The 15,492-nt window shown below is 43.7% G+C and overlaps 1 protein-coding gene and 1 non-coding gene across 6 annotated transcripts; both read left to right on the top strand.

Moving 5' to 3' along the window:
• The first annotated feature begins 627 nt into the window (after nucleotides 1–627).
• On the top strand, nucleotides 628–13,115 carry gmeb1 (glucocorticoid modulatory element binding protein 1). 5 transcript variants are annotated; one of them, XM_035635602.2, is made up of 11 exons: nucleotides 628–879; nucleotides 1,135–1,244; nucleotides 3,239–3,432; nucleotides 3,670–3,722; nucleotides 3,831–3,946; nucleotides 4,888–4,991; nucleotides 6,593–6,741; nucleotides 7,253–7,378; nucleotides 7,511–7,648; nucleotides 7,959–8,096; nucleotides 10,279–13,115. In XM_035635602.2, the coding sequence occupies exons 3-11, from the start codon at nucleotides 3,305–3,307 to the stop codon at nucleotides 11,133–11,135; spliced, it is 1,809 nt and encodes a 602-aa protein (XP_035491495.1). In that variant the 5' UTR covers nucleotides 628–879; nucleotides 1,135–1,244; nucleotides 3,239–3,304; the 3' UTR covers nucleotides 11,136–13,115. The 5 variants fall into 5 exon arrangements, with proteins under 5 accessions (XP_035491495.1, XP_035491498.1, XP_047187771.1 ...); XM_035635605.2 differs by having other exon boundaries at nucleotides 628–1,244; nucleotides 7,974–8,096; XM_047331815.1 differs by having other exon boundaries at nucleotides 628–1,244.
• Nucleotides 674–808, top strand: LOC118311795. The gene has a single exon (XR_004794079.2). It is a non-coding gene; the product is annotated as a U11 spliceosomal RNA (small nuclear RNA).
• Nucleotides 13,116–15,492: the final 2,377 nt, after the last annotated feature.

Here is a 15,492-nt window from a genome sequence, read left to right as displayed (position 1 = left end):
AAGAGTTACATTAGTTTAGTATTTGATTTAAAAACTGATGATGACATTTTGCTACAATCAGGTCCAGTGGGAAATACATAGTCTAGTCGTAGGTAGTCTCCATCAACTGGGAGCTGTACAGTTATGTCGTGCAAATTAAAACTGTGTTCAATGTTACAGTGCAGCCCATATCAACCTCATATCAACAGACTTCATGTTCTTCTGAAAAGACGTGCAGACAGTGAGTTTGTATCCTCAGTACCTTGGAATCATTTTATACTAACAACTACAACCAATTAACCTTTTTTTTAAACACACAATTGGAACATAATAGCACAATGTAGTAACTATTCTCACTTAATTATATGTACAATGGCAATGTGGTTTTGCAGTCATCACGTGTTCTCTCTGGGTGCTCGTTGATTTCCCTACATTACCCGAACGCAGCACTAGTTGCTAAGCTCCGCCTTTTTTTACCCATCATGCCCTTTGTTGGTCAAAAACACACAAACAGCTGTTCTTAAATGACAATAAGAGTCGCTTCTACATTTGTCACATTAGATACGCGATTGTTTATTACTATAATAACTAAATTATACAATACTTATACACACTATATTTAATCAGTCCCTGGACCTCTGACCGAGGAACACACTGCCCGTGTTCAGATAGAGGGGTGTTGTAGTTTTTCGTTAAAAAGGGCTTCTGCCGTGATTGGCACAGGAATCGTGGGTTACACCATGTTTCTTGCGGAATCGCTATCAAGAGATTTCGGAAGCATAATTTTTGAAAACTGGGGCTGCTAGTGATCATCTGTCCGGGCGCCCCAACAAATATTGTTAAAAATAATATCAGATCTGAACGTCTGTTCTGCCTTCTCGTCACAGATGTGTGATCTGGGTACATGTGAAGTTTGTGTTCACCGTAATATCACTGTGTCCTTAACTTTTAGAATAATTGCTGAAATTCCAACCAAGCGGCAGCATGTCATGTACCCACCGACACAAGTTAAACCCCTGATCGGGATACTTGAATGAAACAAACGAATTGTGTAGAGATGTACAGTCCCTCCGCCCTCGTCAGTAACAGAAACGACGTGTTGAATCCAGTGAATCCAGCGAGTCGTGGTTGATTTTTGCCGGTTCTTGTTCACAGGAGTGAAAATAAGTCGAGCGCTGCTCAGCAGGAAGTCAGAGCTACATCAGCGCAGTGCGCATGCGCCGCGGCTCTCCACATTCTAGGGATGCGTTTCTCTTCATAAAACGGTAAGAGCGACATAATTCACGACTACGTGTGTCTAGGTACACTCGGCGGCCCAGTACCGACCGATCGGAACGACACTCGCGGCGGTTCTGGCCGCGGGGCGCGGGCCGTTTTCGCGGAGGGCGGTTCGGCGAGGCGGGCTCGCGCCGAGTGGAGGGGCAGCGCCGTCGCCGCCGCGCCGTTGTTTGCTGTACGTGCCGCCGCACAGGGAGACGTCATTTTGAGGGGGAGCGGAGAGTCGAAATGCGGAGTTACGAAGGGACGCACGGTTCGCGGGGAAGCGGCACGTAACCGCCGCACTGGTAAATGCAAAGCTTCGCCCGCGTCGGGCGGCGCAGTCGACTGGTACAGTCCACGGCCGCAGGACGTCAACTTACGCCCTTGCGTTAGAGCCGTAATGGCTACCGAGCCGATCTGTGCCTGCGCGTGTGTGTGTGGTTGTGTGTGTGTGTGTGTGTGCAGCGGCTGCCCTCCGCCGCCGTCTTTTACGCCGCACAACTTTTTGAAAATGGCCCTCTTTATTTTCCGAACGGGTGCGTCGAGCACTCGCGTGGCCGTGGACGCGGCGGTGCGCTGCCCGCCTCATGCCAGGTCGCGTCCCCGCCGTCCCGCACAAAGCTGCGCGTTCTGCCGCGCGGCAAGAAGAGAGACCCCGCAGTGCTCTCGTTACATTTCTGCACAAAACAAAAAGAAGACAGTTTTGAAAAAAGTGCGGCGCTTCGACAGACACGCACAGATGATAACCAGACAGGATATAGTCACTGTGGTCCTGATATGTTTATATATATATAAATGTATATATGAACATATGTAAGCTGGTTAGTATTTCTCATATTAACTCACAGACACTAATAAGTTTTGGGTTCACCGAATCAGTTCTAAAATATGACCTTTTTGTTTATCATTGACTAAATACAATTTTTGATATTGCTACAGTCATTTTTGTTTGTCAGTTGAACGTAAACGTAGAAAAGACACATTTCTGAATGAAGTTTGGTTCATAATGTCTATTGCTCGTGGTCGGACGGCGGTGAAGTCAGTTTGCGGTTGGACGTTCCACGGATAAACACTTTGGGTGTAGTGGACACGTCCTGGGACCATGAATACATTCACTCCCGTTTGAATAGAAGAAAACATTTATTTTCAATCGGTTCAATGTGATAAAAAAACCTTTGCTGAGTTGTGTTGCTTCCCCACCGACTTTACCCACTTGTTTTTATTGCATTTCATCTATTTAATGTGAATATTAATAATTAAAATATAACAAACTTGTCTATAGCGTCCATGTAATTTGACCCCCCAGATGTTTCTACACTAGACAAATAGGACACACCTCTTCTTATTTGACTTTTGTGTAGCATATTTTTATATGAATATTAATGTGGTCCTGTTGACTGCAAGGGACACATCTCTCATTTATTGGATTTTAGTGTTGCTTCTGTATTCTATATTTTATATATATATATATATATATATATATATATATATATATTTGTATGATTAATTATATTTTGAAAAAACAGTGTGTTCATTCCTATAGGTTCCATGTCATGTATCCCACTGACTCCAAGCCAATGCTGAATTGTATTAATACCCCAACAAAATAGGACACACCTATTTTTACTATTTTAGTACTGCTTATAATTTATCAGAATATGAATATTTAAAAATTTAAAAAATCAATAGACTCTGTTTCACACGACTCGCCAAAAACTAATACTTTCAATAGTTCCAACTGTAGTTTGATTACAACCTGCGCACAAGTTAACTAGCTACTCTAAAGGTTGTCTTTTTTAAAAATGAGATTTTGAGTTCTGATACTTGATATTTCTTGGTGATGTTTCCCAAACCACAGAGGGAACTAATTTTAATGGAACTTTGACCCATACAGGTTTTTTATCAACAACAAAAAAAGTTTGGAATCTTGGCTTCTGCTTCCTCATCACATGAAAAGCACATCATCCTTCTTTTTTCTTTTTTCCCCGTCCTCCTTCAGATGAGCAAACCCCTGGATAGCTGTTCTGTGAAAGCGGCCCCCCTCTCAAGTCTACTGTGAGCGTGAATGGCGACCACCAATGAGGTCACGGTGTCTATGGGGGAGGTGGTAGTGGTGAAGGCAGATGGAGAGGGTGACCTCGATGACCCGAATAAGACTCAGGTCATCCTCCAGCTCCAACCCATCAACGCTGGGTACGTACTGTAGCAAAGGGGTAACCTAATGAAATAGTTAAGACGGAACCTACAGTTGAGGTCATTTCAAAACAATTGAACACAACAAACTCAGCGACGGGAATGCCAGAGGATCAGCCACTTTTAGGTTTTAGGACAAGGAGTGCTCCTCTTAAATTGAAACTTATATATAACATGGATAAATACCATCTGTACTATCTAGGAGAAACGTTAAAATCTCAACCGTTGTCTTTTCAGAGATGAATCTGCAGAGACAGATGCAGCTGTCATGGCTGTCGAAGCACATCCAGGTAAGAGATCATCAGAGTGATGTTTGGACAACTTGAATTTATTGATGTGTACATTTTGTAGTTTACATAACTCATGTCTAAATGTTGTGCATCTTTTCATTCTTCTAGAACAAACGGAGGGAGATGATGTAGAAATCGGCTGTCCCATAACTTGTGGCGACTGCAAAGCTTTGTTGCTCGTGAAGAAATTTGTGTGTCCGGGAATCAACGTCAAATGTGTGAAGGTTGGTTGATTCATGATGTTTTTTTAAGTCCACGCGGAAGCATCATGGTTTCATTGTTAGGAGTCAAAGGCTCATCCACATGCAAATGTATTCTGAGTGAAAACATGTCCCAGGAAATGTATTACTAAAAAACACAAAACGGTTACAAATGTTGTTCAAAGAAAATCCTGCACAGAGCTAAATGGCAACGGGGCTTCTGCATAGTCAGTCACTCAGCAGGAAACAAACATGTGCTGCTGATATGTATCCACGAATAACTGCGCCCATTTATTTCATCTCACTTTAAACTTGAAAGCTTCTATGGCCTTGTGCTGATTAAATCACAACCGTAAGTGGGCCTGTGCTGTGGCTGACTCGGTTGAGTCTATTATGAATAATTAATATGATGAATGTTCTCTTTTATACTGATGACAAAATATTTCTTTTTTTTAATTATAGGATTTTTTGGCAGATATTTTTCAAACATAGGGTTATGTACGAGTTTCACCATTTAGCAAACTCCGTGCCTAGACATAAACAAGAGAGATCAAGCAAAAACTCAAATTAACTTTATATGACTTAATCTTTTTAAATCACTATTCCATCCATCCACGTTCTACCCCCTCTCCTGGTCCAGGACATTTACTTAATTATATAGGAATTATTGTTTTATACTGCTGTGAATTAAATTTGTACTTGATCAGCCCTGAAAAAATCCTGCCCACAATTCTGTACACAACAGAAATGTAGAATTTATAGCTGACAAAAAGCTGAACTTCATGCCAAAAAGATACAACACAACGAAATAAATGTGAAAAGCGGTGGAAAAACATTTTGTCAGCACTTGTAAAAGTTTTAAATTTGAAGCACACTTCCTGTTGATACAAAATGGTAACATTATTAAACATTTGTCCCGAATGAACTCAAAGTTGTTGTTTATTTATCAATGCTCTCTCCACTAGTACGAAGACCAGCTGATCAGCCCCAAGCAGTTTGTGCACATCTCTGGAAAAGCCACTCTGAAAGACTGGAAGAGAGCCATCAGGATGGGTGGAGTCATGCTCAGGTCAGAGGTCTTACGCTTGAATAAGTGAACCAAACGCCACATTTCAACACGCTGAGTGCACCTCACATTATAGTCAGCCACCGTCACAGTCCGCACGCAGGTTTTCTTTCTTATGTGATGTGACTCACACTATGTTTTGACTAAAAAACTGTGCTTTTAATGAAATGACGCTAACGACTCTGTGCTCCCCACTGTATATGCTGCTGCATGCTTGGTTAAACGGTATCTTGTGAAAATGAAAATGGAGCCATTGAAGACACCAAAAATCTGTGGTGAACAGATATTCCAGCTTTCCCGATCGGGTTTATGTTTTCTTTAAAGTCGCAGTAATCAAAACTTTTAAAAACATAGTATCAAATGACTATGGAATGTGAGCACGTTTGCTTGTTCAGTAGTGATGAACCCAGTGAAAATTATAATCTAAATCTGCAGCAGAGTCCAACTGATATGGATTTTTTCGGGGCCGATGCCAGTATTAGAGAGTAAAACACTTCCAACATCAATATATATATCAAATTGGCAATGGTTCCCAAGACGTCGTTATCAAACCCTTATGGCAAAGAAGTGTAATAAAAAAAATTAACCATAAACGTTTTTTAATCAAATATACAGAACTTGAATCAAGAATATAAATATCCTTTTTTCACCTAAAATATAACCATAAAGGCACATCTGTTCTGCACTGATAATTCTGTCAAATAAAAGTTTTCATACCTGCAAACATTTACGCGGATACCGATATGTCTCATATCGGCCAAACACCGACCAGCAGAGCGCTGGACAAACAAAGAAGTTCATTTTTGGACTCATTAATGTTTATTGGTCTTTAAATGCGGGGGCTGTTTATTGGTCCATATGCACAATGAGCTGCGGCACCAACAGTCACATCAGCGGAATGGGCTCTGATTAAGTTGTTTGTTTCATTTCAATCAAAACACAGTATATTGTGTGATTAGTTGTGTTGCTACACAATATATGGAGGCAAAGTGACAAAGACAAGCGGCAGATGTTTGTGAAGGCACCATCTGCTCGCTGATTTCCACATCTGAATTATTTATGAAAAGTGACAATTATCCTGCGGTTTGTAAAGTTCTGCTGACAGTAAAAGTCACATTCTACAAATAAAGCAGCTTGTTTTCGTGAAATGTTGTCTCTCTCTGCTCTGCACCTCACGACCGCCGTTGATTCCAGACGCCATCGACTACAGACAGAAGATGGCTCCTGTGTGTAGACGGCACGTTTTCTGTTGCTGTCCTGAGCTTTACAGTATTTGCAAAGATTTCTGAGAAAAGTATGAAACAGAACAGCTTTAAATACAAGAACTGCATTCTGCCATTGCACTGCTTTGATTGTGGGATCCTTGTACTTTTTTGTAACCTCAGTGCCCAGATGTGTTTGTGTGGGTAAGTCCTTCAGGAATCAGTTCACGCACTGCGCCGGCAGCACACGCTCCAAAAAACACCAGGAAAGCTCTGGTTGCAACAACTTATGTAAATGTGTGTCAGCTGTTTGATTTTGGTGAAAAAAAACAAATCTTAATTTTGATTATATGTATTATATATTATCACTGTTTAATGACATTCTTCTTTTCTGCTCTCCAGAAAAATGATGGACTCAGGACAGCTCGACTTCTACCAGCACAGCACACTGTGCACCAACACGTGCCGCAGCACCAAGTTTGACCTTCTCATCAACAACACGCGCTTCCCTCCGGATGGCAGCGGACTTATCACGCCCACGTCCTCTCAAGGTGAGAACATACCACGGCCATAACATCGCGACTTTACACGATCTACGATCATCTACATTGTCGGAAGTCCTATGATCAAGTATCTCACGCTTCTTCTTCTTGAAACAAACAAAAAGTAACGAGAAGAATGGGATACGATGTTGGTGTATTAGTATTAGCTGATTCTGGGGTATTTTGACACATTGACTGCACCGTTTGTATCATTATTCACAATTTTTTAAAGTTATCCACGGCCAGATTTATTTATTTTTATATGTATATACAAATTTTTGCTGCAAGTTTTTTTAATGTACTGAACAACCAACTGTGTCTGGACTTCTGACCCTCTCTGTTGAACTGACTTTATTAGCGTAATGTAGCTTTTCAAGGTAAAATTCATACAGAACAAACAACAGACCCTCGCACCCCAGACACTGGAATATGCCTTTGCTGACACCGGCACACATTTTAACAAGTAGTTCTTTTGTTAATCCGTGTCCCATCCTGTGTGCTCTCCTATATAAAATTGCAGCTCAGGTGGTTCTGGGTAATGGCGCGGCAGTGGGCGAGGACAGACCAGAAGCTCTGAGCGGGAAGTTGGACTGGAGCTCGGCCTCACTGGAGTCCGCGGACAAGAAGGAATCCAACGAGATCTCGGGTCAGAGGGAGCGCATGGCCCCAACACACCCACGTTTCACATTAACGATGACCTGTAGTGGAGAATCCTGCACATGAACAAACGCAGAGCGACTGAGACTTGTCTTTTTTAAATCATTTGGTCTGTCCACAGAGGACACGCTGAACTTCTGGAAGGGGATTGCCGATGTGGGTTTGCTGGGTGAAGTGGTGACCAACATCAGCAGTGAGCTGCTTGAGATGCTGAACGGCGTGCAGCAGCTCCGGGATCTGGCTGCCTTACAGGACACAGGTACAGACTCATGCTCAAGTGCACGGGCTGCCGGGAACTGCATTATCACAACAGGGCACGTGCAGGACTCGGCAAACGTGCACGAACAAATGGAAAGAAAGAACAAATTCAGCTGCTGGTGGAAGCTGAAGGATGAAAAGGCAAAACACCGGACACTTTTAGAGCAGCTACTGCTGCTTTCTACAAATGTAATTTCTATAAATTCAATCACCGAATACTTACTCCTGAGTGATTATGTTAGGCGGCTGAATTTGTTCCTCCTTTCTGACTGACCAAGTGACCCTTTGATTGATTGCCGCACTGATCCCAGATTCCTGTCTGGTAGAGGTGGCGGTGCTCAGTAACCTTGCCCAAGTGTTTGGCCTGCTCGACTCGGTCCAGAGGATCCTGGAGAGGAGGCGGCAGCAGACGGATCCCGACCAGGAGCAGATCCTCAACACGCTCAGCAGTGAGTACACAACAAAACGAGGCTCTGCGTTTTCTCCGAGTGTGTGTCGGCCCAGGTTCTCCTGATCCGCGGCGTCCAGACGCACCTCGGGACGGCACAGTGAAACACAGCAGCTGACATTAGCTTATTGACACCCCATGAAGTCTGTGTCCCAAAGGGAATCACTGGCGTTTTTATCACCCTCCACCAGTTTCTCATATAAAGAGGAATAAATGCGACCATAAAACTTTGGCCTTTTTGGCCAACTGCTTACTCATCCTCAGCATCCCTGGAACCTGAGGAGCAGAAGAGAACAGGCAGAGTGACAAGAAGACATGGGGCACAATGAAATGGCATTGTAGGCAGTCTGCTCCTTTAATATGTCTTATCCACATCTACACGTACACTTGTCATGTACTCACACAAAACATCCAATAACAGCTTAAAGTCCAAATACTAAGATGAATAGGATGTTTTTAGGGCTGCAATTATTTTCATAATCGATTAATCTTTCGATTATTTTCTCAAGTAATTGATTAGTTGTTTGGTCCATAAAATGTCATAAAAGGTCAAAATTATCGATCATGTTTCCCAAAACCTCAAGATGATGTTTTGTTTTGTCCACACACCAAAGATATTTGGTTTACTGTCACAGAGGAGCAAAGAAACAGAAAATATTCACATGTAAGAAGCTGAAATCAGAGAGTTTTCATAAAAACTACTTGAACGATTAAGCGATTATCAAAATAGTTGGCAATTAATTTATTCATGGATTACTAATCGATGAATCAATTAACTGTTGCAGCTCTAGATGTTTTGTTAAGATTTGTGTCGCCAGACACCGTTTTATAACTTTAAAATAATCACTGCAATCCACGTAGTCGTCACAGGGAGTTAACTAGAGAAGACAAATTGTGTTGTGTACTCTGTAAAGCACCTTTTGTAAAACAGTTTTTTTCATGTCTGTGTTTGCAAAAAAAAGAGACTTTGAGTTTGAAAGTGCGAAGTTGTAACAAATCCACAGCTCACCTTGCGGCCTGATGTGACCTGTGTCTCAAGACACTGAAGCTGGGGCCAGTTACACCGTTTGATCCACTGTTATCAAAGATTCATTTTTTAATTCCCGTGGGATCCTGACAGAAACCACAGTCTGTGGAATCAGGCTATGGCTCAGTGTGTCACACCCGAGCAGCTAGTACAGCAAGAAGAGCAGCAATGAGTAGCGTTTCCTGTATTCAAGAACTAGACATCAGAATTATCTTAAAGTGCCAACTTAAGGTTTCACTGTGTGTGTAGGTGTGTGTGTCAGTGCTGTATGTGGGAGACGCAAACATGAAACTATAGCGGGGAAAAGTAAATGTAATTTTACAATTACATTACTAAAGATCATCTATCAGCGCAATCTTCTTAGTATTTTGTAGTTTTTTTAGCTGAATTCCTCTGCTAAAAATGACATAAAAAACAAATTGTCTGACACTATTATTAGAATTATTATTATTATTCAGACTTTCTACAGATATCATGATAATATCGTTATAGTGAATTAATTTGGCCGTGATAAACTTGAAGTGAAAATCAAAAATTGTGACAGCCCTTCTGTGTATGAATGGCAAATAGGGAGAATTTAAGTTTTGGCTAAACTTTGAGATGAATAGTTACAGCGCTGCTGTACTTCATGTAGTATTTTGTAGTACAATCTGTGACAATACTGTGCAGTGAAATGTTTACAAATGCAAACGTCTTCTGGTTGTGCCACCTGCCAGTGGATTACTGTGGATTAGGTGTCGCTCTGAGAGAAAAACTAGTTCCTATATCCTAATTCCAGTTTAAAATTGATATTCAAAGTGATGATAATGCATCGTTGTGTGTTGCTGTGACCTGAAATGATTTAAAAAGTATGAATTACACAGTCAAGATGCACAACTCTTGGTCCAAATGTTCTGGACGCTGTCCCGCTACAGTTCGGTGTCTGACACATTTTGAGATGTGAAATTGCTTGAGATGTTGAACTTGACATGTGCTGGTGTAAGCCTGCCCTCCATCACTGTTGAAATATTGATGTCACATAGAACTATTTGGGCATGCAAAATCTAGTTATGGAAAAAAAAATCATTAAGAAGAAAGTTGGGCGTTAAAATGATCATGAAATACTTGTTGTTTCACTCAGCTGTTATTGTCGGTCCTTGTTGTTTGCTCTGTGTAGACCTGGAGGTGCAGCTGGAGGAACAGAGGAAGCAGCAGCATGTGCGAGCGCTTCTCTCCTGCCCGCAGCCCGCCAAGAACAAAACTCCCACCAAGCGCCCGACCAAGCGGCCTCGTCTGCAGAGGCCCGCCTCCACCACCACCCTCCTGACCTCCCCCGTCAGCCAGCAGGCCACCCTGCAGCCCCAGCAGTTCACCGTTCTCTCACCCCTCTCGCTGTCTTCCATGGGTCAGCCGTTCACCGTGGCCGGCCTACCCATCGCCTCCCTCGGCCAGTCCTCCAACACGGTCACGCTGCTTCCCGCTGGCTCGCAGCTCTTCACCCGCTACATGGTGACCGGGGACGGGAAGGCGGACACCATCACCTTGCACCCGTCCTCAGGCCTAACTTTGGTGGGCACCACCGCTGTGCAGGACTCCGGCCAGCTGGGCACGATGATGAGCCCCTTGGAGCTGGTGCACCTGAGCCAGCAGAGCAGCAGTGCAGAGGTGGTCCCCTTAGAAGGCCAGGTGGTGGACGGCACCATGCTGGTGCAGCAGGAGATGATGCAAGGCGAGGTGGACACCGGCCAGGAGCACACGGTCATCGAGATCAACCCGGCTCCGGTGGAGCAGTCGGCGGGGGTGATGGAGCTGCAGCTGACGGAGGAGTCGTCAGGCAGAGACGTGGCCGACATGGTCGTCCAGAGCGGGGTGGCGTTGACGATGGCGGCCGAAGGGGAGGAGACGCAGTGCCAAATTCAGGAGGCGCAGACTGAAGGGGTTCAGGGGCTGCAGCTGGATGCCAGCGGACAGTTATCAAGTGTACAGATAGTGGTGATAGAAGAAAACACTCAGGAAGAAAACAAGGTGAAATGAGACACACCTCCTCTTTTATCCAGCCAAGCAGGTATGAATTCGGACTGAGTGATCAGAGACTCGTGAAAGTGTAAATACACCGAATTTCCAAATCCACAGATTGACTTTGCCTCAGACCAAGCACGAGGGTTGTCATTTTCACTTTTTTTGGCGTGCGTGTGTGCGTGTGTGTGTGTATGCGTGTGTGTATGTACATGCTCCTCTCAACTTTTTGTTAATTTTTATGGAAAGAAAGAGTCTTCACTACAAAGATCAATATGCTCCTGAGTGTTGGTTATTTAAAGGATAGTTCCAGTTCATCATGGCTGGATTCTTGTTTTTCTAGTTCTGGCCATCGTTTCTGTCTGCAATGTATTAACTCTGTACTTACCAATCAAGTGCTGACATCCGGCAACGTAGACATCGCTTAGCAGAGGTCAGCAGAGTCCAAAGAGTCGGAGAGAGGTTGCAAACACACCTGCAGGCGAACCAAACTTACTCGAAGGAGGAAACGATGGGAAACTAGAAAATTGAGCTGTCTACTGTAAACAGACAGACATGGCGGTTCAGGTCCAGCCTGCTATAAATGCAACAGTTTCACACGGCTTTAAACCTGACCGTGTGCTCACTTTGTTTTTACTTTCAGATTTAAAGGGGCAGTAAGCGATTCTAAAGCAATACGCATTTTGTAAACATCAGCGAATATTTCCTCACCGTCCGCAAGCTGTCGCTTCAGAGTGTGTGGCGGAAAAAAATGTGGGTTTTCGACTCAGCCCTGGCTCTGTAAATCAAAAAACCAAAAAATGGTCGAGAACTCAAGAGACGTGCTGGCGGGTGGCGCTGCAGCTACGGGGTTTTGGCCACGGTCCGGCCAGAGCAGTGAAATCACGACGACAGCAACAAAGACAGAAACAAGCTTTCTCCAAGATCGCTTACTGCCCCTTTAACTGTTAGCTAAAAATCAACCTGAATGCAGCCTCAAAGTCAAGGTCTTGCGTCAAATTTCTATTTTGGTCCTGACATCAGTCCATACATCTGTCAATAGAAATTGTTCTGTGGCGCAACAGAAGTTTGAGACCCCTGGTTTAGATAATGTTGCAAAACTGTTTTCCTTGTTTACAGCCTTTGTGATCATCTCACCACTCACGTCAGCATGTTGCATTCCCGGATCTCAGTGACTACATCGGTTGGTGCTGTGGTGTTATCACTTGATGAAAACGATGGCCAAATCTGAAGAAAAAAAATAGAGGTGAGACCAACGTTGTTAACCAGCAACAGAATCATCCTTTGAGGCCCCATGAACACAGAACGCAGCCGTCAAGTCCTCATGGGAGGCATCAATGGTGCTGATGATTCATCAGTTCTGGCTCATTACCAGTTACAGTGTTGCCGTCATTTAAGGCCAAGGTCATTTGCACTGCCTGTCGCGTCGCAGCGCCGCGTCCAAGCCGTATTGTTTTTTGCACAGTGCGACGTCCTTTAAGGGACTACAGGAAGGGAAAGATGCCCACTCTCTAAACATTTCTTTAGAACCTGGTCATACTGTGCACAGTGAACAGACTGAATTCCTCTCGATGCGATTGTATCATCCTCCTGTCAGTGGTTTCTTGCTGCCTGGTCTCATAAACAAAACAATTTTTCTTTTTCATTTTTTTTTTTCTAAGTGAACATCTCTTGCTTTTCTTTTTTTATCATAGGTAGTGTGAGCTCCTGGACTGATTCTTTGTGTCAGTGTATAAAAGAACTTATATACTTAATGTCAAATGTGGTATGCCTGTATTTTTACACTTCTAAAGTAGTTTTATTTATTAGTTTTTCATCTGGCCTCTGATCAAGATGCAAACCTGGAATATTGTATGCTCATGGCTCTAGCTCACACCAACAAAGACCTGTTCAGGACTTGTGCTTTTCCAATAATTTAATTTAACAAATGAGGGTATTTGCATACGGACTTTGTAAAGTGTTTTAATATCAGATTAAAACGGAGAGAAAGAAAAAATGGTTGGTGGTGAATGGTTGTGTCTGTATTTCTCCACCAGAGTGCGCTGTGTGCTCGCCCCACTACGGCCCCAGACTGGAGATGGGGGTCACGGCTCTGCATTAATAGATGGTGGAATTACAGTAGCTCTGCTGCTGTAATCTCTGACTCCACGTGGCCACCTCGCTGCGGCATGCGGTGTAATCTGCGTCGTCATGGGTGCTGTCCACGATGGGCAGGCCCCTCTGGAGACTGAGCCGTGCTGACAGGGCACCAGGGCTCGCAGGTTATTACTTTCCTATCTTCTCGTAGCCCCCAACGCTCCCAGACAGAGGGTATTACGGGGGAGGGCATGAGGATTTGGGCTATACACACACACACACACATGCACAGACTTGCGACGCTGAAATGGACACCGAGATGAACTGGTTTTCGGAGCACAAAAGCGAAACATCCTGACATCAGCAGCCGAATGTGCAGCTGCTCGGCCAGCTGAGGGGCCGGAGGGTTGAGAAACTGAACAGCAGGAGTCATTGTGCGGCTGTGGGAGATAATGCTGTCCGAGTGAATTACATTAGATGTTCCGTAGGCTGTCGCTTGGGTTTCCTTTACGCGCGCCAGACAAAGAAGAACGGGAGCGGCACGAGGCATCGGTTACACGTTGGAAAAGGCTGAAAGACGCCCGGGAGGTTGACAGGCTGCCAGAACAAAGGCCGACACAGCCGGAACCGTGTCAGTTTCACCCGGCTATCCCAGGTCTGGAGCCGAGAATAGATGCACAAGCGTGACACACTTGGAGTCAGGGCATCTCGGGCAGGACGGCTCCGAGCTCCATCTGTAGCATTCGGGGACGAGAAAAAGGGCCCACAAGCAAACTCCGTAATTGTGTTCCAAGAGGTTAAATGCGCGCGTGACTTGAAGTGAAGGTGACAAACCGGGTGTGGAGTAAAGGGAAGACTTTAAATCATCAAGTGGTCAGGATCATTTATATAAGCCCGTACGTTTATTCGATACGCGCTGACTATGAGCTAGCTCATCATTATCACGCCTCTGAGGATTAAATACAGCATACTGCAGGTTACACATCGTTTTTGCGATCTAGTTGCAACATTTTTTGGATTCAGAATTATTCTTTCTGCTTATGGATGCACTAGTCCATCACTAGTCCTAAAAAATAACCAGGACTTGGTGTCAACTCCAGATTGTGACAATCGAGTAATCTCTGTGCATTTGCATTTATTTACTGTCCACTGTGATGGCTGCTCTTTTAGCAAACTATTGATTATTTACACATACAAATCAGTATAACCAATCAATGTAAGTCCGTCGCCAAGATTGTGCTCAGGTTGGAACAATGTGACCGATTCCATCTCTTGATGCAGAGTTTGCGTTATCATACTGTTACAGTTTTCCCTCACTGTTTGGTTTGGTTCATGCAACAAAACTTCAATTACAATACAAACATGGAACAATATGTGGCGGGCGAATGGGTCAAACGGGTCCTTCACTTTTTTCACTACTATTTTCCCTTTCGAATTGTTCTTTTGTGTTACTTGGGTTATTTTGCACACCGAAATACTTTGTCAGGTTGCTGAAAGCCCACAGGGTCTACCCCGCCATTGTCATAGGAAGCAGAAATATGTATCTACTGTCTGTACAATAAATCATCTTGTAGTCTTTTGCATACTAATCAGGTTGATCTAATGTTCCTTCACCCTGGAACACAGCCACAATCACAGCTCAACAAATCTTATAAATGGGAAGACACAGTGAATTGGGAAGAATTATGCGGCAGGTTGTGATCTGAGCATTACTGTAATGGTTCTTTGCCATAATTAGCCAAATCCTGCATCAACATAAAAACTGAATGCATATAATATGTTGTTCCCCTTTGTAGTTGACGTGATCCCAAACAGTTTCCTGCTCTCACATCCAGCAGTTTGCAGAAGTCTCAAAGTTCTAGGTGCTCGACTGCACAAGCTGAGCTGAATGCTCAACACCACAGGCAAACGATAGCTGGTTATGTATAAGCAGATATACTGTAATACAGACATTTAATATTTTGGCCAGCGCCATCTCGGTTTTTTGAAACCAGAGGCAACAATATCTGGAGAAGCAGTGGCGGGACGTCCTGTATCCACGTCTTAATGCATGTCGTCTATTTTACTCCTTACAAGACCATAATTAACTAAATGAACATTATGCTTAATTGAAGAAGACTTGAAACTTGCGATTGAGACCATAACTTCAAATCAAGTGAGAAGTAGAAGTAGTTTTATTCATAGACTAGTATAGAAACCAACTTCTTTTTGCAACCAGTGGAGTCGCCCTCTGCTGGTCATTTGAGGAAAATATAGGTTTTTAGGGCCAGTTCGCATTGGCTTCACTTCTCCGGGACCC

This window comes from Scophthalmus maximus, chromosome 5, assembly GCF_022379125.1.
Source record: "Scophthalmus maximus strain ysfricsl-2021 chromosome 5, ASM2237912v1, whole genome shotgun sequence".
NCBI lineage: Eukaryota > Metazoa > Chordata > Actinopteri > Pleuronectiformes > Scophthalmidae > Scophthalmus > Scophthalmus maximus.
Note: the sequence above shows the minus strand (reverse complement) of the source record. Positions and strands in the feature narration are given on the sequence as shown.